The 26,392-nt window shown below is 39.1% G+C and overlaps 1 protein-coding gene across 1 annotated transcript in view; it reads right to left on the bottom strand.

The window, feature by feature from the left end:
* ATP13A5 (ATPase 13A5) overlaps nt 1-26,392 on the bottom strand; it is a gene marked incomplete at both ends in the record, with an annotated part of 96,935 nt that overhangs the window by 48,841 nt on the left and 21,702 nt on the right. Inside the window, 7 exons of the mRNA XM_084232214.1 lie at nt 3,448-3,636; nt 6,431-6,588; nt 7,667-7,837; nt 10,494-10,622; nt 11,784-11,856; nt 17,884-18,018; nt 20,969-21,038. Coding sequence (XP_084088340.1) covers nt 3,448-3,636; nt 6,431-6,588; nt 7,667-7,837; nt 10,494-10,622; nt 11,784-11,856; nt 17,884-18,018; nt 20,969-21,038 — 925 coding nt within the window. The remainder of the gene's footprint in view (nt 1-3,447; nt 3,637-6,430; nt 6,589-7,666; nt 7,838-10,493; nt 10,623-11,783; nt 11,857-17,883; nt 18,019-20,968; nt 21,039-26,392) is intronic.

Genomic DNA, 26,392 nt, shown 5'->3' with positions numbered 1-26,392 from the left:
TCTACTCCTAGGTATTTACCCAAAGGACACAGAAACATCAATTCCAAAGAGCACCTGCACCCCATGTTTATAGCAGCACTGTTTACAATAGCTAAGATTTGGAAACAACCCAAATGCCCAAAAATAGATGACTGGATCAAGATGTGGTACATATACACCATGGAATATTACTCAGCATTCAAAAAAGATAAACACATGCAATTTGCAGCAACTTGGATGGTGCTGGAAGGGATTATGCTCAGCGAAATAAGCCAGAAAGAATAAGAAAAACACCGGATGGTCTCACTCATAGCAGGAATCTAGAAAACTTAAATAAGGTACCAGGAAAAAGAATAACTATAAGAAAGAAAATATCAAAATCAACAAATAACTATGAACAAGAGACACTCTATGGGGGTTGGGGGGTGGGGGTGGGGAAAGGAGGGCTTGGGATAAAAATAAGGGGGTTTTAATTGTATGGGGAATATAAAAACAAAATTTAAATTAAAAAATAATAAAATAGCAATATTAGACCCAGTGGATGTTAAACTAATATAATTTTGTGAAAATAAACCTCACATTTAAAATAAAAATAAAATAAATAAATAAAAGTTATGTTTCTTCCCCCTCAAAAAACAAAAAATAGGGAAGGAAAAGCACAAGGGACTAAGGTGATGGTTCACAGGTGATGTGGTAGTGGGAGAATTATGGGAAATACACCTGAGGGGAGAAATCAAATATTGCACAAAAATGAACAATGATGTAAGAAAAAATGAATAAATTAAAAAATAAAAGGCAAATGTGGAAAAAAAAACCAACTCTAAATGGTATAAAGAACTAGACATAAGACCTGAAATCATAAAATATATAGAAGGAAATATAGGCGAAACATTACATGACATGCACCTCAAAGACATCATTACATCTTTACACATCACCCAAAGGAGTAATAGTGAAGGCAAAGATAAACAGCTGAGACTACATCAAATTAAAGAGCTTCTGTACAGCAAAAAAAACAGTAACCAAAACAAAGAGACACCCCACCAATTGGGACAAAATTTTTGCACATGACACTAATGACATTGATCACAAAAATCTACAAAAAGCTGATGAGACTCAACAAAAATAAAGTAAATAATCCTGTCAAAAAATAGGCAGAGGAGCTAAAAAGAAACTCTCCAAAGAGGAAATGCAAATGGCCATAAGCATACAAAAAAAATTCAACATCACCTGTAATCAGGGAAATGCAAATCAAAACTACAATGAGATACCATCTTACACCAGTGAGAATAGCACATATTGAAAAAAATAGCAACAACAAATGTTGGCGAGGATGTGGAGAAAAAGGAACCCTCCTGCACTGCTGGTGGGAGTGCAAACTGGCTCAACCACCACGTAAAGCTGTGTGGAGATTCCTCAACCTGCTAAAGATGGAGCTTCCACATAATCCAGCAATTCCATTCCTAGGTATTTACCCAAAGGACACAGAAACATTAATTCAAAAGGGCACCTGCACTTCTACGTTTAGAGCAGCACTATTTACAATAGGTAAGCTATGGAAACAACCCAAATGCCCAAAAATAGATGACTGAATCAAGAAGATATGGTACATATACACAATGGAATATTACTCAGCAATCCAAAAAGATTAACTCATGCAATTTGCAGCAACATGGATGGAGCTGGGAGGGATCATGCTCAGCGAAATAAGCCAGAAAGAAAAAGAAAAATACAGGATGGTCTCACTCATACCAGGAATTTAGAAAACCTAAATAAGGGACCAGGAAAAAAACCTAATTATAATAAAGTAAAAATCAAAATCAACAAGCAACTATAAACCAGACACACACTTGAGGGGGGTAAGAGGGGAGGAGGGATTAGGGTCAAAACAAGGGGGATGGGAATTGTATGGGGACTATAACCAAGATGAAAATGCATACATTGTGCAAAAATGAAAAATGATGTAAAAAAATATATAAAATTAAAAAATTAAAAATAAAGCAATCTCCCTCCTATGTTCTAAGTGCCCATGAAGCTGCTGGGCAAGTAATGGGAATCCCTATCAGGAAGCTTCTAAGGTGTTATCTGGCCCTGAATCTAGAATGAAGTTATTGTTAATTTAACCCTACTAGTTCCTGACTAGTGGTGATTGAGTTTCTTTGCCAAGAAAACAAAAGTACTGAACTCAAATAACCTAAGAGCTATACCACTGCCAGCTGGCACCTCCACTCGCCTTCCTGCCCTCACTGTCTAGGACAGGGAGCCATCTTCTCCTCCACAGTCCCCAGGTAACCTCCTGCTTCATCCCCACTTCTCTACAGTCCCTTCTCACCATTTCCCACAGATGGAATAAATAAAAGGCACCACAAAAAAGGAGGGTGATAAGGGCTCCTGTTATCCTTCATGACAAGGGGTCCCCCTCTCACCTTGACATATCAGGCCCTGAGCAATTGGAATCCTCTCCAACCATATTTCTTACAAAATAGCTACCTTCTCTCCAGACCCCTTGTTCTGTTCTCCACATGCTATGGCCCTAGCATCCCTGTGCTCCTGAACTGCTCACCTTCTACAGAACAATTGAAACCACCATTCACAGGTGACCCCTGCTTGTGACAGGTGACCGCACTGCCATGCTTTGCTCACATGTCTGGGCTGCCATTATCACTGTCTACACTTCAGTTTTATCTGCTTTGTTAGCTAAACTGTAACCTCCTCAACAACCTGCAGTATCTCATGAGTGGGCCTTTCTGCCTGTGTGGGTTTAGTTTTTCAAATGCAATAGAACTAAAGACATTTTGAGGCCTAGCCATACTGTCTGCATCACAGCCCCTACAGTGACTATGCTGGCCTACCTACCTGGAGGGAGTGTCCCAACAACAGATGACCAAGCTGAATTCCCTCCAGGTCCCCATGGGAGAGCCACCAGGAGGAGTCTCAGGGCCCATCCATCAGCAGCAGTCCTCCCCATCTGAACAAAATCCTCTCTGCCACCTTTTCAGGACTCTGAGCAGACAGAATCTTCCCTAATCCTGACATTTGGGGAGCAAAGGAGAAATGAGGGGCCATTTATAGATACAGGCATTGTTTACTTCCTCCCTTTCCTTAAAAGAAGCAGCAGAGGAGAAAGAAATATGTTCGCTTAAGCACAGGACAAAGCACTTCAGGGAACAGAAACATCCTTATATTTTTTGCCTGAAAGAGCCAGTCCAAATGAAGTTATTACAGTAAGAGATTGTTTTGAAATCCAAAACAGCCTCAAAAAATATTAAATGCCACAGGAAAGAAATTCATGATATGATAGCCCACCCACTTCCTCAGGACTCAGTAAAGCTCACTCTGTGACCCGCTGGGGCCTCAGGGCTCCTATCTGTAAAATGAGGCTGCTGGACCAGACCTTCCCCAAGGCCCTTCCCAGCTCTGCTGTGCCCTGAGATCAGTAACCTCCAACCTGGAAAGTTCAGACCATACTTTGTCAAAGCACACAAGGTTTATCTGCCCACACATATTGATTCTTTGTGGGGAGATACAGAAGATTTTCTTTTTCTTCAGCCTCCTTTGCGCATACACGATGCCCGTGGTCAGGGCAGCGGGCAGCACAGGAGGGACGGTCACAGTGAGGAGGAGCAGGGCCATGGTTGCTGTGTCCTTTGGAGGGACCTGGAGAGGGAGAGACATCAAGGTTAGCCTCATAGAGCAAGCTGGTACCCTCCCTGGCACCATTTCCTTCATCACCACAGGAGCCCTAGAAGCTCCAAATATTCCTGGTGTGTCACTCTCTTGCTAGGGCCATGCATTCCCTTGGCTTCACCCACGGATGAACAACTTGTCTCTGCTACAGCCACCCTCGCCTTTTCTAGCTCTGTTTCTCTCTAATTGGTGCTCTCTCCATCCAAAACATCCATCCCATCCCCCTCGTCATACTTCCACACCTTCTGTGGACTCCCAGGGCACTGAAACTAGTCTTGAGTTGTAACATTTCACACAGAGGTTTGACTGTTGGTTAGTCTCTCGTTGACCCCCCTCCCCACCCCATCCACAAGCTCCCTGAGAGATGCAGCTGTGGTCCATTTATCTTTGGAGCCATCTTTACATTCATCTTACTCAGCTCTCAATACAGAATCCAGCACATTTCCTGATACCTAGAAAGTGCTCAGCACTGTGGAATGAATGGTGACCCGATAAAGCTTTGAGCTACATTCTGCCACCATCTCGCCTGTATTATTTGCCACTGGAAAGTCAACCATAAACAGCCTGCTCTTGCAGGACAGTGTGCTCCAGAACAGGCATGTCTTAGGCTACATGCTTTATTTGGTTACTCCTCACTACAACCTTATAATTAAATACTATTATATTCTCTACTTCACAGATAAGGAGATAGTTAAATTATTAAATAACTTTTCCAAAGCCAAATGATATTTGGCCTGAGGCTCTGGCCCCTCATTAGTCCACCTCCAGGGTTGTTATACTATCAAGTCTTTCCCCAGGAGTCCGAGTCCCTGGCCGGTCCCCAGTGATTCACAAAGCTCAGAATGTGGGGCCCAGAACAAAATGCAAACAGCGTTCCTTGTTTTATTATCCACATGCTCTGCATATTAATGAGTCCATCCTCTACATCTCTGCCTACGTGTTTATGGAATTAACCATAAGGTCAGACTTAAAGTCCTCTTTTGAATACTGGTAACACTGATACAAGTTCAGTAACGATGGTATTAGATGCATCTTTGGCCTAATCTCAGTTTATCCCAAAATCCGTCATTTCCTGCTTTTTCCAACCATAACCAGAGAGGGGTTTTGACCCTGAGCCCTACGTAAGCCCAATTCAATGCAGATAGAGGCAGCCAAAGAGCTACAGGTTCTGACCCACAAGACTGCAAGTTCTGAGATTGTTAGTCTGGCTCCTTTGATGTGCATTGGCTATTGAGTACTGGCCAAGAAGCCTTCATTCCTGGCCACTGTCAGGGGCTTCCTGGTCCATAGAAGAGGGCCCTGTGCTTGATTTCATTCAGGTTCTTCCTGCTCTCCAGATGAAATTGGCTCACTGTTTCAAATTCCAGGCTAGCTGGCTTTGATATTCTACCTTGCACTTTCCAGAGTCCATTCTACTTTTGCCAATATAGTCTGGCTTCATTTGCCCTTGCTTTAGAAATCCTCCCTGGGGTGTTATTTGACTGAAATGACTACTCAGAGCTCAAGTTTGAGTATGTGCATTGCCAAGGCATTCTTGTGACTATCTTTTCTCACCAATAACTCACCTCCCCCCACTTTCCCCTCTCCCACCAGCAATACACAGAATATATTGATGCCACCAATTTGGGGATTGCAATTAGCCCATCCACACCCAGTTTATAACTATGTTTGGCCCTCTTATTTACAATTTTTTTCTTTTTTCTCCAAGCCCACACTGTTAAGATCCCAGCACGTCTTACAAAAGATCCTGCATGGTTCACAACAGCTCGGGTTTCAGGACCACAAAAGTTCTCAGAGAACATTAGGGACAATCTTTCCCTCTTCAACCCTTTACAACTACTAAGAGGAGAGGTCCAAATAAAAACAGACACTCAGAAGCCAAAAAGGGAAATGTGGACACAGCTCTGTAAAAGTGTACATTTAATTTCATTCCAAAATACAACCACAACACACAGGCAATTCATTGACTTTATGGTATGTTGTGTATACTGGACATACTCAATACTCTCAAACACACTCAAATATCCCCAAACAGCCTAAACTTCCAGGCATGCCATTCAACATTTCCTATAATCAGCTCTATCTCTACCTTGTTAGACTTCTCTCTCAATTGCTGCTGGTTCTGATGAGGGGCTTGGGAGGAAGAGAAGGGCACCTCATACAGTAGCACAGGCTGCAGGTACACACTATATAACTAGTGGCCTGTTTTCTTTAAACTAAAACTCTTGCTCTGAACTGAGACACCTGCCCCAGTGATGCCTGAAAGAGTGTTGGACATTGACACCCCCACAAATTAACCAGGATCAGCAGGTCAGTATGTACCAGGGTCAAGGCAACCTGGAGGCTGAACATGAAGAATACCAAAATCATCAACTGCAATGGACTGTTCTGGTGGGCTATTTGCTTATGACTAACTGACTTTTTTTTAACTCATTATAAGAAAGCTAGCTTGAGATGAGATGTCAGCATGGTTTCCTCAGAATGTTATGCCCTCTGTTCTCTCAATGGAAAGTAAAGCACTTTTTATAGATTGAATTCCTGACACTGCTCATTGTCATGTATAATGACAGGAAGCAGAACCTGGCCATTTCTGATAAGTTCCAGAAGAGCCACTTGCAGTTCTTCCTCTGGGTTTTGTTCCCTCAAGTTAGCATACCCTTCCTACTCTGCTATCTAATTGACTAAATTCTCACCATCTTATCTGGCTTGTAAAACACGTGTTTCCTGAGGCTATTTGGGCTTAGGTGTCTCCCCTGATACTTACTCCATGGTACATATATACACCAAGAGCATAGAAAAAGCCCATGACTCCCAGGCAAGCCAAGAACACTATGAACTTGAAGGCATCACTATAGAGTTTGAAGTTCAGAGGCCGAGGGTAGAGGATGGATCTCACCAAGTCCCCTTTTGCTGTGTTGTAACCTACATGAAATAATCACAAATGGAATAACAGCCCTTATTACAGTTTCCAAAAATGGTCTGTATTAAGTTTTAGTAAATAGGATTATTTTAGTATGTAATGAAGATAGCATTGTTGTGACCTAAATCGTAATTACATTTATTGTTCTTACAAGTCACCAGGAACAATAAATACATTCACTTATCCCTGCTCAATCTCTTGTCAATCAGTGCTTCGTGGACTAAAGTGCTTCATGGAAGATACCACAGTGGCAGAAACAGAGTTTAGAATTAATACAGATTGCTGGGGTGATTATGGAAGTTGTCATGCAATGTCATGTGAAAGATTGGGATTAATGTGTGTAGTCATGAAAACTTTTAGAGCATGGCGTATATGAACTGCTCTAAGCTGTGTTTTAGAAATGTGAGTTGGGTGACAGATTGAGGAAAGGTTGGGGCAAAAGTTGAAAGAGACCCATTAAAAAATATTACTGTTGTAATAGTTTAGGCAGGAGATGATGAAGATATGGACAAAACACCAACCAAGAGATGAAGGAGAGAGGACTCAGTAGGTATTTGTGGAATCTACAGGATGTGGCACCCCACTTAGTATGGGAGAGAATGAGGAGGTGAAATGACAAGAAGAGAGCAGCTAGGTGGTGATTGTGTTAACAGAAAGAGGCAATAGAGGAAGATGAATTTGCTTTTAGATTTTGAAGTATATGTAGGTGGAGGTACCCAGCAACTCTTTGAAAAGAAAAAAATCTTCAATAATAGCGGTTGAAGCTGTTTTCTTGGAAATCACTTAGAGTGGGTGTAGAAAGAAAAAGGAAGAAACTTGTAGAAAAATAAAAAAACAAGAATAGTGTTTTGCTTCTGAGGAAACTGTACTTCATTCCTGTATCTACTTCATTATACACAAAGACATTGAAAATGACCCATTCAAGTGGAAATGGTGACAACTTGGACCAATAAGGGTCTGATTAGAAAAGAGAGTGACTATTATTACTGGAATGTGGTGACCTCTATAATCCAAAATTTTCCTAATCCAACTCTCCCACCTCAATCATGGACTAAATTTACACAAGTGGAATCTACTAACCTGTCTGCAGAACAACTGCTCTTACTGGGCCCTGCCCAGAGGGCTTGACCTGGATAACTTCTGTTCCACAGAAAAGAATGTGTTTCCGATAGTCCTCCAAGCTGTGGGATTTCCAGGAACTGGTATTCTCCGTATGGGGCAATGGTGTCTTTGTAACAGGAATACTTTCTCCTAAAGAAGATTGTGTTTTGTTGATTCTGTGTGAACTCAGAAAGTTATTTAAAGCAAGTGTGTGGCAATTTCAAAGAAGTATACAAGCCACAGCTAATTAATCTGTTTTTTTTTTTTCCCTAGAGGCATGTCTTATTTATTTATTTATTTATTATTTGTTTGTTTGTTTGGTTTATACATGCACTGGGTACAGTCAGAAGCGCGGGAGGGTGAGAGAATTCACCAGAGCCAGAGCGGGGAGCAGAGCAGGCAGAAGGACCAAAGTACACTGCTGAGGGGAGCAGCGGGCGGCAGGAGAGGTCTGCTCGCCATGTGGGACCCTACTCCGGTGGCCGGGGAGCAGCCGGGGATCGAACCGGCTGCAGAGGCTGCAGGCAGCTTCGCAACCCAGCGCTCAACCGCTGCGCCACCGGGGAGGCCCCAGCTAATTAATCTTAATGCTTATTTGATGAGTTAGGGGTTTTTTAGGAATGCTGGCAATACAAAGAGTGATAACCATGATTATATTTCAAAGAATTATTTACGATCCACCTAGTTTCCCAAATCTAACCTATATGGCTTGGTAAAATTTAAAATGCTGTCCATTTTAGAAGAGTTGTCACTTACTCATTCCTGAGTGCTCATTATACCCAACACTATTCTAGGCAATGAAGGCTCTGTATAGCATGAGTACAGTTATTATCTCCCTGTCATTCACTCATTTATCCTCCCCTTCATTCATTCATTCAACAAATATTTGTGTTTGTTCTGTGTCAGGTACCGTTCTAGGTGCTGGGAATATAATAATGAATAAGACTGACAAATTCTGCCCTAATAAAGCTCAGGGAATGAGTAGAAATATATAATATAGTGCACGGGATATAATAAGTAATTAAGATACAGTAAGGTGCAGAAGTTAGTAGTAGTACTAGGTGAGCTACAGACATAACCTGAACAGGATCAGGAAAAATTTGCTGAGCAATTAACAATTGACAACTTGAAAGAAGAGTACAACCCTCCCTCCTGCCCCCCAGATTAAGAGGAGAAGAAAGTGTTCTTGAAAGACCTGAGAGAAAGAGAATGGCATGTTCTGAGTACTAAAGATAGATGAGAATGCTCAAGACATTGAGTGTGAGGACAGAAGTAAGCAGTCCTAGAAGTAGAGAGATAAATGAGAAATGATGTCTGGGTGACTTTATATTTGCCAGAAGAGATGCTGGCAAATGCCTTGGTTATTTCAGGTCAATTCTGCACATTAGATGGATGACAGCACTGTTGGCCATTTCCCCTTATCTGTAACTATCTGAGTCTTCCTGAGAATCAAGAAAAGGGTGTATACCCACGTCAATAGAACTGGGGGGATAAACATTGCTATGTGTCCTTCCTTGTCTTCTGGTGGCCTTGTTCTCTGTTGCCAGTGAGAGAAGTTCTTCTTCAGTAGATTGTTGGGGATGGGAGATAGTAAGCCTTTGCATGAGGACAGTTTTTTCTGGGCTTGCATTTCGTACACAGGGTACTATGGAAACATTCTGGATGAAAAATGTGATCAGTATGCAAATCCTCATCTCTATCATTATAAGGCAGTTAGATTTCAACACATTAAAGGAGTATTTTGTAATTATACTGAACATATTTATGTTTACTACATTTTCTTGTCTCAATTTTAAATTAAGCAGACTCATTTTTAATGTGAAATCTGCTTGTGTTGAACAATTTAGGAATAGATAATGACTCTCTTTACATTTAGGTGATGTTGAAAAGTTTTGTGTGTTTATGTTTTTTCCCATCTTTTCACCATTTGGAAACAGGAAAATACAACAATCTGCAAGCACAACAGACAAATAACTTCTATTTTTGTATTGCTGTAGAGTCTCGTTTCTCATTATGTTTTATGCATTTATTTAGCCTAAAGTACATTTTATAAATAGCGCTTATTAATGACACAAAAAATTTTTGGGGGGTGGGAGAATGTCCCTGTGAAGTGTGACATTAACACAAAAAGTCAGTGTCAGAATTTAATTGTAGTACTCTTAGTGGCTTTATATCTATATCTATTACACAAATTTACACAAATACAAATTTACATGGACATCACAGAATACAAATGAGAGTAAGGACAGCTCACACCATTACTAGAAAACTGTTTTTTTGTTCGGTGAGGCCCACTGGAGATAAAATTCTAAAGAACAGAACTCTTACAGTTGTTGCTCAAAGGTTCAACTCAATCTCTTTCCAGTAAAATCTATCTATAGAACTCAGGGTTAGATAAATCTCTGTGGCTTGCCAATAGTTGGAGTTGGTATCTTTAAGTAGCGTTCTGCTTGATGTGTGTATAGACATTCTCATATTTATGATGAATTTGTATCACACTCTCACACTCTTCTCCACTCAAAGCATCATTTTGACCTAACCATCGGACAAGTAACTGATTGCATATTGCATTAGACTTGACTTCCAGTTTCATATTTATCATGGCTTAATTCTTATATTGTTAAACATTATATATATATATATATATATATATATTAAGTCTCCATCTTCATGAATAGCCTGGATGTGTCTCCCTCAATATCTCAGCAGGGGCGTGGTCTAAACAAGGTAAGTATATTTTGATGTGCTTTGTTAACATTTGCCTCATGTTGTACAGGAGAGAGGACACTCTGGGACAAAGGCCTACCTGTGAGCATGCCTTCATTCACCACACAGCTGCCATCAATCAGAATCGCATCACAAGGCAACGACAATTTTCCTGGAAGTGTAAGAATGTCTCCGGGAACCAAAAGACGGGATTCCAGCTCCTGCAAACCTATACAACAGTAAAGTGTCCATGACTAGGTGATCTTTTCCTTAACTTAAAAAGGAATGAGACTGAGAACTGTGAGCAATCCTTTGCCAAAAGCCACTCTGTTGACTCATCTTTTCTCTCAGTTGCAAACTTCCAGAGAACAAGGATTACAGCCATAACAAAGCTTTAGATCAGCAAGATCCCACTGCTGGGCTTCCCTGGTGGTGTAAGGGGTTAAGCACTGTACTATGAAGCAATCCACAGCCTCTGCAGCATGAGTTTGATCCCTGGCTGGCCAGGGAGCAACCCACATGGCGAGGCAGACCTCTCCTGTCTGGTCCGCTGCTCTCCTCAGCAGTGTATTTCAGTCAGTCGTCTGTTCTGTTTCCCACTCTGTCTCTAGTGAATCCTCTCACCCCCTGCATCTCTGGCCTGTACCCCAGCTCTTGCATGCATAAATAAATCTTAAAAAAAAAAATCCCACTGCTATACTAGTACCAGGGATAATGTTCTACCCACAGAAGACACTCCAGAGAGTTGGCGAGAGGAGTGTTCCTTTGCTACTGCTCCCTCTACTGTGACACACTTTGTCCTTGCACTAGGCCTATTGTAACTACCCAGGCAGCTTCTACTGCCCTGGAGTATAGCTCCTCACTGCTGTCAGAGAGCAATGACCATCCTTCATCTAACTCAGAGCAAATGACAGGTGTCCAGCCAGCCATCTACAAGCCTCCCCCAGGCCTAGGTTCCAGATAGCAGATCAAAATCTATCCTGCAAGTTCAGTTTGGGACTGTTAGTTGGGAATATCAAAACACCTTAAGAAGGGATACAGAGTAACATTCAAATGAGTGCTACCTGGAGGGTAGAGGGAATATGAAGTAACCTTGATATTGAGTAGGTACAGTTTTTTCAAGACTAGGACAAAATGAAGCACGAGAGGCAGCTAAGTGCGAAATTCAATAAGGTACACATTCTCAAGAACATGTTGATCCGCCCTAGAGTGCAGATTAATGTGCACATGACCTTGCCTCCTGATACATCTTAGATGCTTTGTTTGTCTAACCTTAGCCCCAGATCTAAGTTCAAGAAGACATTTTCTTCTTGACTTACAACCAATACAGATATGACTGATTCCACCCTTAAATACTAGGATGCTGAAGATGGCAGGGCATATCACTTACCTTTGCTTTTTACGATGATCATAACCTGGACTTTGTTGTGATCCTCCACTAAGTTGTGTAGCTTAACTGATTGCTATAAATTTAAAGACAATGTTTAAATTTCAGAGGGTGCATAATTTGAAAACCACATGATATCCATACAGTACCTGCCAAGCCTGCTGTCACAGCCAAAACAACTCTAGGCAGACTCAAGTTCCAGTTTTGATGCTTCTCTTCTCTTCCCTGCCCCAACCCCACTACCTACAGCAGCAAATATGCTCATCAGTTTAAAAAAGATTTCAGTTCTAGACAAAAAAATGCACAGTCACTGGCCCCCAAAGACTTTAGCCAAGCAACCAAGCCTTTACTTCTTAAAGAGGTACCATCAGACTGGGACAGAAGAGTGAGACCACAAACAGTTTATTTCCCCACTTTGTGCCTCTGTTTTCCTGTCTGTGAAACAATGAAGTTGACCTTGATCTGTAAATGGTTGTCCATGTAAAAGCCTATCAATATTTAGGCTGTACTTTGGTTGTATGTGGGACAATCATTCCCCTCATTTACAAACTGCTGGGTTTTCATATTAGATAAGGATACAGGCTGGAGTGTTGCTGCTCTGTTTGGAATCTTGGTGCTACCACTGACAAGTTCTGTAGCCTAAATCCTTTCTCCTCATCAGAAAGTGGAAATACTAACAGTATGCAATTTACAGGGTTGTTTTTAGTTAGTTAATGCTTATCTTATTGAATTCTTGTGTAGTACTCATTACTAGGGAAAACCCCAATGAGTGTTGGTGATTATTAAGAAAGTTATGGTCAGAAAAGCAGTTGTCTGAGTATATCAAATGGAAAGATTCTCTGGAGGTGTAGTTCAAAGAAAATGGAAGCACCTCTCCTAGGATAAATCAAAGACAGGAAGGCAGCAATGAGAGGGGATTTTGTCCACACAGGTCCCATACTAACTTTCAGGGGCACCATCACCTGAAGGGAGACCTCTTGCATCCTTACAGATGCCAGTTACCTGAATACTTCTAAACAGAAGATACTGTCAATAGTTCTTGAACACAGCTTCATCTAACACAGATATAAAATTTTTCTCTAGATTTTAGAGTAAATTATATTTATCTGTTTTGTTGATGGTTTTTCATGTTACAAATGTCACCAAACTAAGACAAGCATTACACACAATTATGCAACTTTTCTCTTGATAGAACATAATGAACTCAGTGTTAATATTTATATAGAACAATATGGTATTTACTTCAGTTTTGCATGAGAAACTAAATTTCAATCATTTGGACCAATTAAGGGGAAGATATGATATCACTTTTGGGTACACATACATTGTTCAGGAAGTGCTAGCTTGACTTCCTGAGACTTGCCTTTGGGGGGCATTTTAATATTTGGTAATAGTAAGATAATCAGCTATGGTTCTATAGCAAGAACACTGGATTCACTCAGCATTCCTGAGTTGTGGGTAAGGCTTACCCACAAGCTCATCACATACCCCATCCATAAGATATTTTACCATGTAAGTTGCTTCTTCTATAAAGAGGTGACAATGAATAAATTGGATTATTTCCAGTTCCCATCATGCTCTACAACAGTATGATACTGATTTATTTTGCACATCAGAAATTGATTCATAAACCTCAACTGTCATAGAAGAAATGCTCTGGGCATAGGAAAGACTCAAATTATTATTATTTTTTTAAATAGCTTTAGAAATTAGGCAGCTACTATGTGCCAGGCACAGTTGTAGGCACTTGAGATATAGTGTTTGTTTTTTTTAATCCTCAAAATAACTCTGTGGTGAAAATATTACCTTCAATGTTCAGAGAAAAAACAAAACTAAAAAGAACTTGAAAACTTTAAAGTAACCTGCCACAATCATTTCTTTACTAAGTGTTGTGATCAACAATCAAACCCAGGTTCATCTGCTCTACAACATTTTCTATTATTGAACATGTTTTCCTAAAGTGCTTGAAGATCGCTGTTTCCTTCAAGAAGATAAATACCCTTTATTTTTTTAATAAAATTCTTTAAGTTGTTTTCTTACTTAGTAAACTCCTTGAATCAATGCCATAATAACCTCAACCTAGCTTAGGAGGGTGATAATGAACACATTTGGAAGTGGTAAAAGATGAGTTAATAATGCTTGACTGTAATTCTCAAAACTCATTATAGTATAGCACTGGATTTGTTTTCCAGACTTAGCATTCTGGGTAACCTTCAATGCCTTTGCTCAGGCTATTCCCCAGAATATTCACCCAGTTTTCTACTAGCAAACTCTTTCTAATCCTTCACATAAAACCCTGCTCAAAAGTCACCTCCACTGCATAAGTCCCCAATATCCCAGGAGGAACGAATTGCTGTCTCTGATTTCACCTGTATTATTGTACTGATCACATTCCATCAGTTATTGGTCTACTTGTCAGGTCTGCCCCTGGAATCAGGTCATTTAAAGAAGAAAGGGATCATACATATATCTATGTATCCCCCCAAGTTTATCATATAGAAGGTTCTCAGAAAATATCATTTTAATGGAACTGAATTATCCTACTTCTTCCAGCAACACTGGAGTAGGATAATGTGAGCAGCCACTTTGAGCTAATGAACTCAGAAACTCTACAAACATGGGTTTCTATGACAACCAGTCAGCTAGGAGAAAGCAAGTGTTGTGATGCCATGATTTTGAAGCTCAATGCCTGATTTTCACTAGGCCCTCTGGTTTCTCTAGTCCCTGTGCAGTGGAACTAGGATCCGTTTCCAAGACTAATTTGCATATTGTTATTATTCGGCATCTGTTGCTCTATGTCCTTGTGTTTGCTGTGGCTGGATTTCCTCCAGAGATGAGTAATGAGGGCATTAACTCAGGTGTCTCCTGAGCCTGACTCAATCATGACTGAAGGCAAAGCACTATGGAATGGATACTCAGTGCCATTCTGAGCAGCAACTTGTGGAGCCAGCAATGGAGTATGCAATACAATTCAATGTAAATACAACTGAGTACCAAGGTTTTTGCTCATAATTGCCCCAAATTTGTTAGAAAGGGACAACAACAGGGTGTTTCTTAGCTTCTGTAAGGTAAGGTCTCTTTGTAAAGCACAATTTGGGGCTGGAGTAGATGCAGGAAAATAATTTAATCCACTACTGCCGACATCTCCCTTCTGATAATTTTCAAAAGCATGTATTTATTAGCTTCTTAATTTCAGTAAAATGGTGAGCGACGATTTAGATATTAGCAGTAGATGCTTCTTTCATTCCTGCCAACACCTTTCCAAAAATCTGCTTTTTATTATAAAACTATCAAACAATCATTACTTCTGCAAAGAAGCTCATTATTGCTGCAAACAATCATTATTGCTCAAAGAAGCTACTTTGAGATGCCTCTTAGTACTTGACTTGGAGCCAGGTCACTGGGGCTGAGGTCTGCAGCCACTGCTCCTGGGAGAGTGCGGGCAGGCTCACTTCACCTACCTCTGCAGTGAAGGGAGGGTGGACTAATGGCCTGTGTGTCATTTTACAGCGTCATTTTATGGTGTGCCCCACACCGGCACATCCCTAATGGATGTGGGAGTCCACTGCAAAGTGTAAAGTGCTACACAAATATTGACTTTTGAGGATTTTGTAATTTAAATTGCAAGAATACTGTTCCCAGAAACTGGCCCATTTTGTATAGTGTTACAAGATGCTTTACAGGTTAGGCCAGATGAGTTTTTATTAATAAATACTGTCTGCTAATGGAATTAGTGTCTATCCTCTGGTTTTTATTCTTTTCTTTAAAGAAATCTTTTGCAACACTACCATCAAGTTCTCAGTTCCAAATCAGTCACAGATTTGCATATAGGCAATTAGAGATTCTGTTAAAATGCAGAAACTGAATGTTTAAGTTCCATTTAGCATTTAAAATAAATATTAATAAAATTTTAAGTAGAAAAAACATGGTGTATCTAGTTATAAGAGATCTTTATATTTCTAAACAAAACAGGAAACCCAGAAATCATAAAGGTATATATATATATATATATATATATATATGTGTGTGTGTGTGTGTGTATAAAATATATATATACACACACATCCCATTTCCCTTGAAGGTTGCCCTATAACAAAAAAATGTGAAAAAAAAAGTTCAACCAATGAAGACATTAATAAAGAGCTGTGCTAAGATCTTGGTGTTTGAATTTGCCTTTTGGTGGATTCCTCTAGAACATTATCAATTAAGCCTTTAGAATGCATAGAAATCACCTGTGAGGAAACTGCTAAAAGTACAGCTTACTATTATTATCCTGGATATTTTTATTTAATAGGTCAGGAACTCAGGACTCCTAAGTAAATTCTTTTACTGAAACATTGCCCTGTAGAGTATAAAATCAAACTTAAATTTTTATTCTATAGTCCTTCCCCTAATATGTACACAGGGATTCCTATATTTCACCTGGGTTTCCTTAAAGAAAGATATACCTGAGTTTTAAATGATGACATGGATAGTATATGTCATTTTATGGGAGCCAGAAACCTGACTCTATTGCAAACATGTTCTAGGGTCTGGAACAAGCTCCCAAGTGTTTGAGATTCCTCTGGATTAAGGATGAAGTTTGACACTAGATGGTTCAACAGTTCAGTAGAGTGGACAGAAGGACCCAAGTGCCATTTCTCCTGTGTCTAAAAAACTGTACAGTCAAGTTTTAAAATATATACCCCCGTGCACTGAGACATCTTTTTTAAGGTTGCCTCTTGATTCAGTCACATAGGTCTTAAGCAAAGTGGCAGAATATCTTCTAGAAAGATACTGTGCAGAACTGAGACTTAGTGAGACTGTGGAGGTATAAGTAATATCCTGCTAAATTCTCTTTCAGAATGTATTACTTTATCATTTATAAGACTAATTTTTTAAAGGAAAATTTTGTATAGCTATAAGAGGAACAATGATGATAAGGGAGAATGATTATGAACTATGAACTCACTATCATGAATGAGAAAGGGTTTGCATGACAAAGAGTCTAAGAATTAGCAGGATAGCCTCAGAAGGGCTTTAGGTGTATGAAGAAATGTGACTTTCTTAAAACTGTGCTCTGATTAAAACAGTGCTTGCATGAAAAATAGATGAAGCATCTACTGAAAGCTAAACTGGAGCCCACAATGGGACAACATTTAAGTACAAGAAGAAATAAAATAGCACATCTTACAGCATGAAGGAACACATATTGAAATACTGAATTAAAAAAGCCTAAAGAAACAGGGTTTGGAGACAGATGAAAGCATGTGGGCCATCTTTCGCTTCTAGCTGGCCCACCCAGAATCCTTTGGGAGATATTGATATTTGGGAGATCCTGATTAGTACAGAGAAGGTCTAGCTCTTCATCTGAGATTGTGGGCCCTGAAGGGAAACTATGCCTGAGCTGCCATGTCCATCTATGCCACAATGAACGCTTTCTTTGAATGTAAAGACTGTTTATAATAGAACATTTTTTCCTCAAACTGTAATTACTGGAGAAGTGATCTTGCTTGGATAGTTTTACAATTTCAAATCACTATACAAATTTATAAATAAATCCCTACTCTCAAGTTCAATAGTACTTATTACATCACCAGCAGATAATGAATAGCTTGCAGCTCAGTCCCTAGACCACACTTTCAGGAACACTGTAATAAAGCAGGGTTAAGAGATAGAGAGAGACAGATTCCTAATCACTGTTTGAGTACTTGGATTCATCCATGCCCAGAGTAAAAACAACCCTGAAATTGCTTATGTGAGTTGCTTAACTTAGCTCAAATTGGGTTTTTGTCACTGCTCACTGAAAGAGGCTTGACTAATAGGCATAGTTAGACGCTGCCCCTCATTCTAAAACGATGGCTGCCATCAATAATCCATGAGAGCATTCTTTCTCACATACTAGACACAGCCTCAAAGTCCTTCTAGACATAGTCTTCCATTGATAATCATCATTTGTTACAATGCTTAACTCTACCTGGTATTTCTGAAACCCACCTGCTTTTTGTTTTGTTATGACTTATGTTTAACAAAGCTATTCTTTGTTCTCAGTGGAAACTCAATAGGTTCCATTTGTAGATCAGCCAGAAGCTAAAAAGAAAACAACTGAGATTTCAGCTCTTACCTGTCGCAAATCGTACACACTTAAAATAATAGATAAAACAGACAAGATGATGATGGCCACAGAATATTCTATGTAACCTTGAGACAGCCACAAAGTTAGGGTGAATGCTTGGAATACATAGAATGGATTTAAAACCTGCCAATACAAAAAAAAAATAGCATTTAGATCACTTGCATGGATTTTAGTAGCAGTCAATGCAATGTCATTTCTTATAGAAAGTTTTTTCCCATTTTTTACAACATACATCAACCTCTAATATATAAGAATTCCTATGACAATTCATTAATTTTAGTAGAGACATTGACAAGCACATAGAATGTGATGTAATAGAAGCAAAATTATTTTAAGCACTCAGAGCCATGCTTGAAAAACTCAGTTACTTTGAATTTTCAAAAATATTTGACCAATAACAAAATCCAACAATTTACTTTTTCAATCAACTTTACCCATACTGGACGAGAAACACATCTGAGTTTCTTTTTTAAAACAAAATTCAATTTTGAACATTTTTCTTGCATGTTTCTTTTTCATATAATCACAAGCTGCAGATTTAGTCAAGTTGCACAAAGAAAATTAAAGATTCCACTTTTATTCATATCATTTTAAAATAATATATTCTTTAGGGCCTCCCCTGGTGGCACAGGTGGTTGAGCGTCACGCTGTGGAGCTGTCTGCAGCCTCTGCAGCACCGGTTCAATCCCCGGCCGTGCAGACCTCTCCTGTCTCACCCACTGCTCCCCTCAGCAGTGTTCTGCTCCCCGCTCTGTCTTTGCTGAATCCTCTCACCCTCCCGCGCATCTGGCCTATACCCCGATTCTTGTATAAAGAAATAAATCTTTAAAAAAAAACATATTCTTTATATCACAGGTCTCAGCAAGTTCCTCTGAGGACCAGTCAAGTCTGCATGGGTTTTCCTTTGAAGAAGGGAGAGCAGTGAAAAGAGAGGACTTCCCAAAGCTGCAGTGACACTCGAGGGCAGGATGTGCCACCAGTTCCCAAAATGGTCATCTGTGCAGGTGTTTTATAGCCCCTTGAGTACACCTTCAACTTTTGTATTCCTTCCGTTTTTATTCCCTCAATGTCGATCCTGCTGACTCCTCCATTAATAATCATAAGATAGGATAAAACTGAGGATGCTAGCAGAGGTCATGTAACATATGTGCACCATGGGAAGTAAAGAGATGTGAGCAAAGCAGGCCTCACTATGTGCCTTTTATAACTTTTATCCATCAAATGAAATAATAGCTAAAGCCAGTGCTGTTCTTTTCTACCTTCATTCTCTATAATTGTCTAAAATATATTAAGTACTTGAGTCCTAAAGATGAACTGATATCTGGCTAATAAGTTAATGGGCTATATCTTAACAGTTTCTTAAACCCTTAGATATATTTCGTACAATAAAAAGCTTTTGTTCCTTCATGATTCTTATTATTTCCTTTACAAGATAGTTTTCTTACAAATTATAGCTCTTGTATTTGGGCGGCATAAAATGCTCTAATTGCAGATGATGCACTAATGATAAAGCAATTCTGGGTTTATATAAACTTCGTAGAAAATTGGCTAAATACTTCTTATAGAAGAAACACCATCATCATAATTAATTTAGTTCTCTCATTCAATATTCTTTTAAAACCAAATGTGAAGAAGTAGTTTTACATGCTTTGTTTTCTACTAAAAACCTAGGAAATGGGGGCCTCCCTGGTGGCGCAAGGGGTTAAGATGCAACCTATGAAGCTCTCCGCAGCCACTGCAGCATAAGTTCAATCCCTGGCCAGTCAGAGAGCTACACACATGGTGCAGCAGACCTCTCCTGGCTCGCCCACTGCTCCCCTCAGCAGTGCACTTTGGTCAATCTGCCTGTTCTGTTCCCCACTCAGTCTGTGGTGAATCCTCTCACCCCCCACACCTCTGGCCTGTACCCCAGCTCTTGTATGCATAAATAAAAAATAAATAAATAAAATCTAAAAAAAAAAAATAGCCCTAGGAAATGGATCCCAGAAAATGTTATCACCCCTTTCTATAAAGACCAAATTGACACCTGAGGAAGTCTTTGGTAATTGGATAATGTAATTGAATAAATTTAAAAAGCAGCTTTTTAAATTTATTTATGGGGGAGACTGTGTATATATGGGGACTCAGTACTTTCCACTCAATTTTTCTGTGAACTAAGACTGCAGGAAAAATATATTTTAGGTCCTCCCTGGTGGCACAAGGGGTTAAGACACAACCTTTGAAGCTATCTGCAGCCACTGCAGCACAGGTTCAATCCCTGGCCAGAGAGCTATCCACGTGGCACAGGAGACCTCTCCTGGCTCACCTGCTGCTCCCCTCAGCAGTGTACTTCAGTCATTCTGCCTGCTCTGTTCCCCACTATGTCTCTGGTGAATCCTCTCACCCCCTGCATCTCTGGCCTGTACCCCAGCTCTTGTATGCATAAATAATTAAATAAATCTTAAAAAAAAAAAAGGATACTGAGCACAGAAAGAAAAGAAAAACAGAGGGGAAGTCCCACTTTAGTTGACTTTCCCAAAAGTAATAATAACTTCAAAACACACAAAGAAAATAGTCTTCAAGGAAAAAACAAACCTACTAACAAAGAAAGAAGTCATCTGTAAGAAAATAGAAATAACAGAGAAACATGAAAAAGACCAAAATAATGTGTTTGAAATCCTCAAAGAGATAAATTAGAAATAACACTGCACCATCATACCATCACTGCAACTTCCATTAAAAACTTAAGAAAACAAAGAGAGATGAGATTATGAAACAGGAATCTGTCCTTCACCCTGCAAAGAAATTTTCAAAACAATTTTAAATTTAAAACATGTAGCTGTTGAAAAGGAACACTTAGAAATCCTGGAATAAAAAATATATATTTTGAAATTATAAAAAGAAAGAAAACCTCGATATACATGCAAAATACAGACTAAGCAAAGCAGGAATAGTAAAAAGAGGTTGCATGAAAAGCAGATTATGTTTATAGCAAAGTATTCATGTGTGTTGTCAAGGTTACCCTGAGAACTAGGAAGTAAAATGTAAAGGCAGGGCCATATTTATTTTTCAAAGAAACAAAGGAAATAGTTACCTGTTTAACAAGAAGCTTCCATATGGGTTGAATTTCTACCTCAATGGCATTGGGCCCGCACACTAATCTTCTGTAGGAAAATGGTCTTAATTAGTGTCATGAGCACAGTTGCTGGGTGACTACAGGACGAATTAGCAGAGGCCACTTCTCTTCCCCTTAGGGATTTTGTACCTTCAATCCAAAATGAGTGTGCAGTTCCTAAAATACTAGTATACTTTTTAAATGAAAGTCAGTGCATGAGCAATAAGTTGTTTTTCAGGTTAAAAAATATCTTAAATACCGTACAACTCAAGAAAATGTTAGCAATCCTTTCAAAATAGGTCAAATTTGAAGTTAGAAAGGCATTTGGAGTTACTTTTAAAATAATTTGATTATATTTTAAGAGCAGCTAAGAAGACAGAATTCCTAGAATTGGCAGGCATTCTAGCTGGTTCTTCATGTTAGAGATCATGTCTATCATACCTTGGTATGCTAGTTCTCCAGCAGCTGGATCAGCCCCTGAGCATATGAACTCAATGAGTGCATGAATGACTTAGCTAACAAACTGGAAGGTGATGTATAATCTCCATGGCTAGCCCCTGGTACATCCAAACTGTGCATTACAATAAGAAACCCTATGTAGCATTTTACAATTTACAAAATTCTTATAAAACACTTTGTAAATACTTAGTCAGCCTCTAAGAACCAAGTATCACCACAGAATCTTGTGAATAAGAAATCTGAGATGCAAAATAGCTAACATTTGATCTTTGTGTTTGTTCCTTAAGCCAGGAACCAATATCCCCACATCTTTGCCTGGCTGCTCCCTCATTTCATTGAGATCTGTGCTCAAATAACACCTCTTTATTGGATCCTTCCCCAATAATTCTGTTTAAAATAGCTACCTACCTCTTAAATCACATTCCTTTTATCTCTGTAATCTACCCCATTTTCTTTCTGGTGCATTTAATAATGTGAATTGTACTTTATCTTTTACGTTATTAAACATGCAAATGATAGGCTGTACCAGCCAATACAATATAAGCTTGCAGGGGACACTGATATATCCTGAATGTTTAAAATAGAGGCAACACACTCAAGAATTCTGTGTTGGATAAATGAATTCATGGAGGGAAGAGTCTTGGTACCCTTATCTATAAAATAGATTTGATAATGCATGCCTAATTGCTATGAATTCATGGAGGGAGGAGCCTTGGTACTCTTATCTATAAAATGGATTTGATAATGCATGCCTAATTGCTATCAGTAGCATGAGATTAAGATGTAAATCATTTATTAGCAGAGGGCCTAGGACATGACAAGTTCTCAGTAAGTGCCTGCTACCTTTGAAATCTTCCTTATTCCAGCAGGTACAATTAACTATTTTTCTCCAACAATCCTTTTTTAAACAGCACATATTTCTTTGAACTACAGTATAACATATGGTTACATATGGTTACACATGTGCAGTATAACATATGGTTTACATATCTTACTCCTCAAATTTCCTTGAAGCTCTTCATGATAGGAATGAAGGTTTTCAGCTGTTTTTCTGCTTCTAGGGGCACAGTGTGTGATACTAAGTATGTTCTCTAAATATTGGAATTAATTAATGGGGACCTTTGTGACTCACATCTGGAATATTGTCTCCCCTAACAAGACTGAAAACGTAATTCATAGCCAGACTGTGAAAATCCATTTAGAAAGGAGTCTGCCAAGTGCCCTCAGCTTTCCCTTTCTTGTCAGATGGTTTCTAATATTACTGGTAGGAGAGAGCACCTCAACTGCCCTGAGGACTGACATCCCATAAATTAAAACTTGCCTGGAGACCTCGTTAGGGTTCAACAGCATCAAATATGAAGCATAGCCAGGCATACCCTGGGCTACTTCGATTTCTCCACTATTTCTTGCCTAAGCAGCAATGTTTTAGAGATTGTGTACTCGTTTCAATTTCAGCACAAGTCAAGCAAAACTTTCAGGGACATAAACCAATGGTGGAGCAATCAGAAGGAACATGAGATTCAAGAGTGAGTCACATAAGGAAAAATCAAGGAACAAAAGAGAATTCATGCCCAGACTTTAAATACCTGACTAACTGGCAGGGAAAAAAGACCCTAGATTTATTTCAGGTGACCTCCCCTGGATATAAAAGGCTGAATAAAATTAAATCAATTTGCCAATATTCATTAGGGGAACAATTGCTTTGGAGGCAGAAGATCCCGCTCCAAAAAGACTGAAAAAGTGCAGACCACACTGACCACTTTGCCTCCATCCCATGAAGCTGTCAATAGTCCTTAGGCAGAGAAGGAGACTAATTTTTCCAAACAGTTAACACTAAGCCAGAAGACACTGCATGACCCACTTATGTGCACTCGAATTTCTAGGAAATAGATTTAGAGTTTGAAAAAGTTCCCAGATGACTTCGCTGGCCAGTCCCCTACCCCTCTAGCATTCCTCCTTTATAAAGGAAGGGAGATCTAAAAAATTCACAGATACATAGGCTATGGCATTCAATTGCTAAAATTTGGGAACAGTTAATAAATAACAACAAGATTGGCATCCTTTTAAGAAATTGTTTTCTGGGGGAGCTATATTTTAGCAGTGCTCATACCAGCTTCTCTTCTTCAATGGAATATTTATACCAGGAAGCTTCATTTTACCAATAACATAAAGTCATTTTAGTTTTTCACATTAGTCCTTTCCTGTGACCTATCCATTTCTTTCATTTTCTAAAGTCTTTTTTCCAGATAGAGTCTCAGAAAAAGGTTCTTACAGGATTTCATGTGTAGAAACTAAGTGAGGGGCTTGCAGACAGCTTTCTGGAGGAAGTGCCTGGAGCATTTCTAGGCATGAGGATCTGGAAAGCAGAGCACCAGGAGGACACTGGGATGGGGGAGAAACCCCAGTCAGGACCTCACCAAGGAACCCAGGATTTAGACTTACTGGTGCACCATAGAACTTTGCTCTATGATAGGGCATTGGAGTTAAGTGATTTTAGACTTACAGTGCACCAAGGAACCATGGACCCAACAAATCCAATTTACTATAGAGAATATTGTTTTCAGTGATTCATTTAATTTTTCTTAAATGCCCAGAGCAAGCTGTTATATTTCAGAGTAACTTATGAACTTCTAACTGAAAACTGAGTTGAGACAATCTTATGGCTTCCAGAAAGAATGAGTAAAGCCTCTCTCTTCTACTCCAACCAATCCTGTCTTGCTCCTTTCTCATAGATCTGAAATGATGGGCAAGGGTCTACATTGGGATTGTCTTCTAGGGATGGCACTTTCAAACTTCATGGCATATAAGCATGATTTCTTTTCTGACTTTTGCTCCTTAAGGAGTTGAGTTTAATACAGTCCTAATCTTTTTCTCTCTCCACTCTCCTTGCTTACTCTTTCTCACTCTTCCAATATTCTCTCTTCTCCTGGAACAGCTTCTACCATCTTGGAAGTGAACATTGATGACAAACCTACTCTCTTTTGTTGCCTGTCATCTGAATTTCTTTGTTGTGGCAGAACAAGGATGCAGTTTTTTCAAAGGCATGACAGAAGTTGAGAATTAAGTCTGGGCCCTGCCGTGTCACAGACCTGAGTGTGAGCCAGTCTTCCCAACTCCACCTTCAGTGATGTCACATGGGTCACTTGAAATCAGGAGTGGAATATTCATATTGTAAAAATTGTCAGCTCCTACCTATCAAACCTCTTTTTCTTCTAAGGAAATGGGTAACCAATAGGTGGCAGTCTGCAGCTAACCCCCAGTTAAGAGGTGCCTGCATCTCTCCTGCCAGGTTTCCTTTCTATTTTCAGGAGGCTTAACAAGGAAGTTAAGAGCAGGGTGGGCTGTGGGAAAGGAAGATGAGGAGACACTTGACTTAAAAGTGTTAATAAGATGACTACTTAGATGGATGTGGGGTGAGGAGGCATGCTTTTTTCCATAGTGTGCTTTTTCCATGAGATAAGAAAATTGCCTTGTCTGTAGACCCCTGTAAGACAGTAAGATGGGAAGTTGCATTCAATTCAGGAATAAGTGAGGATAGGAGGAGGGAACTGCCTGGCTTGGTTCTCCTGCTTTATTTCTTGTTCTCTCTGAGAATTTCTCTCCAGGGTAAAGTTATCTCTCCTGATGTCTTGATTTGCTTTTTGCTACTAAAAAGTGAAACGTATAAATTCAAGCATTTTTCCACTGTACTGGTTGCTAGGAAGCCAAAGGAGAAGGCTGTACATAGACACTCTGGTTTTCTTTCACCAAAGATTTTGAGTATTTCCTTTCCTTTATTACTTACGTTATGCCCTTGGTCTTTATTTTTTTTAATTAATTTTGTTGAAGTAACATTGTTACTCCCTTACATTTTAGGTGCATAGCACAGAATTTGACTCTATATCCACTGTATCATATTCTCTATGAAAAGTCTAGTTTCTATCCACTAACATGCACCAATTGATCCCATTTACCCATTGTACCAACCACCAATGCCCTCCTCTGGTGACCACCAACCTGGTCTCTGTATCCAAGACTTTGCTTTTGATTTCTTTTGTTTGTTCATTCACTTTGTTTATCTTCCACAATATGAAAAAATCATACAGTATTTGTCTTTATCAGTTTGATTTATTTCACTTAGCATTAATACCTTCAAAGTCCATTCATGTTATTGCAAATGGCAAGATTCATCTTTACATATGTGTGTATCTATATGATCTATGTGTATATGTGTATACATATATAATACATACATATATCATATCTTTTTTATCCATGAACAATTTCTGCCAATGAACACTTAGGTTATTTCTATATCTTATTTCTGTCTGTTGTAAATAGTATCATGCCTTTGCTTTGCATGCAAGAAAGCACAAATCTGTTTAGTAAACTGGTAGCACTCAAATAATCAATCACATTTAATTTTTTTAAAAGACCTTGATATTACACTAAAAAAGGGAAAATATCCCATATTCAACTTACTTTATCTTCTAAATAGATAAGCCCACAAAATAAAATATGTCTATGTTTATAAGTAAATTGTTTCCTTTATTCTCTTTGTCTGTTGACTAGATTGTAAAGTTCTTTATTATGTAGACCAAATTTAAATTTAATTATGTATGATGTTTATTAAAGCTTGTCACTTGATAAATAAGGACAAATGTGAGGGAGCTACTCAGATGGGAAATCTTTCCTTGGGAAATGGTTTCTTAGACAGAGTGTATCTTCATTTATCAACTAGATTTCCTAAATGCCCTATATCAATCCCTTAAATTTCTTGTGCTTAATGCTATTAAGCCAATATGTTTTTAATGCCTTTGAAAACTTTTTGTATTTCAATGTATTAAGCATTATATGAAATCATATAATGATAGCATTTCTAAGGCATTCTGCAATATTGTTCTAGTCTAGCTGTCTGGTTCATTTGTCATAATGTCAGGCAGAAGGAAAACTTAAAAACAACCA

The sequence above is a fragment of the Talpa europaea genome, assembly GCF_964194135.1.
Source record: "Talpa europaea genome assembly, chromosome: 4".
Taxonomy (NCBI): Eukaryota; Metazoa; Chordata; class Mammalia; order Eulipotyphla; family Talpidae; genus Talpa; species Talpa europaea.
This window is presented reverse-complemented; position numbering and strand designations above follow the sequence as displayed.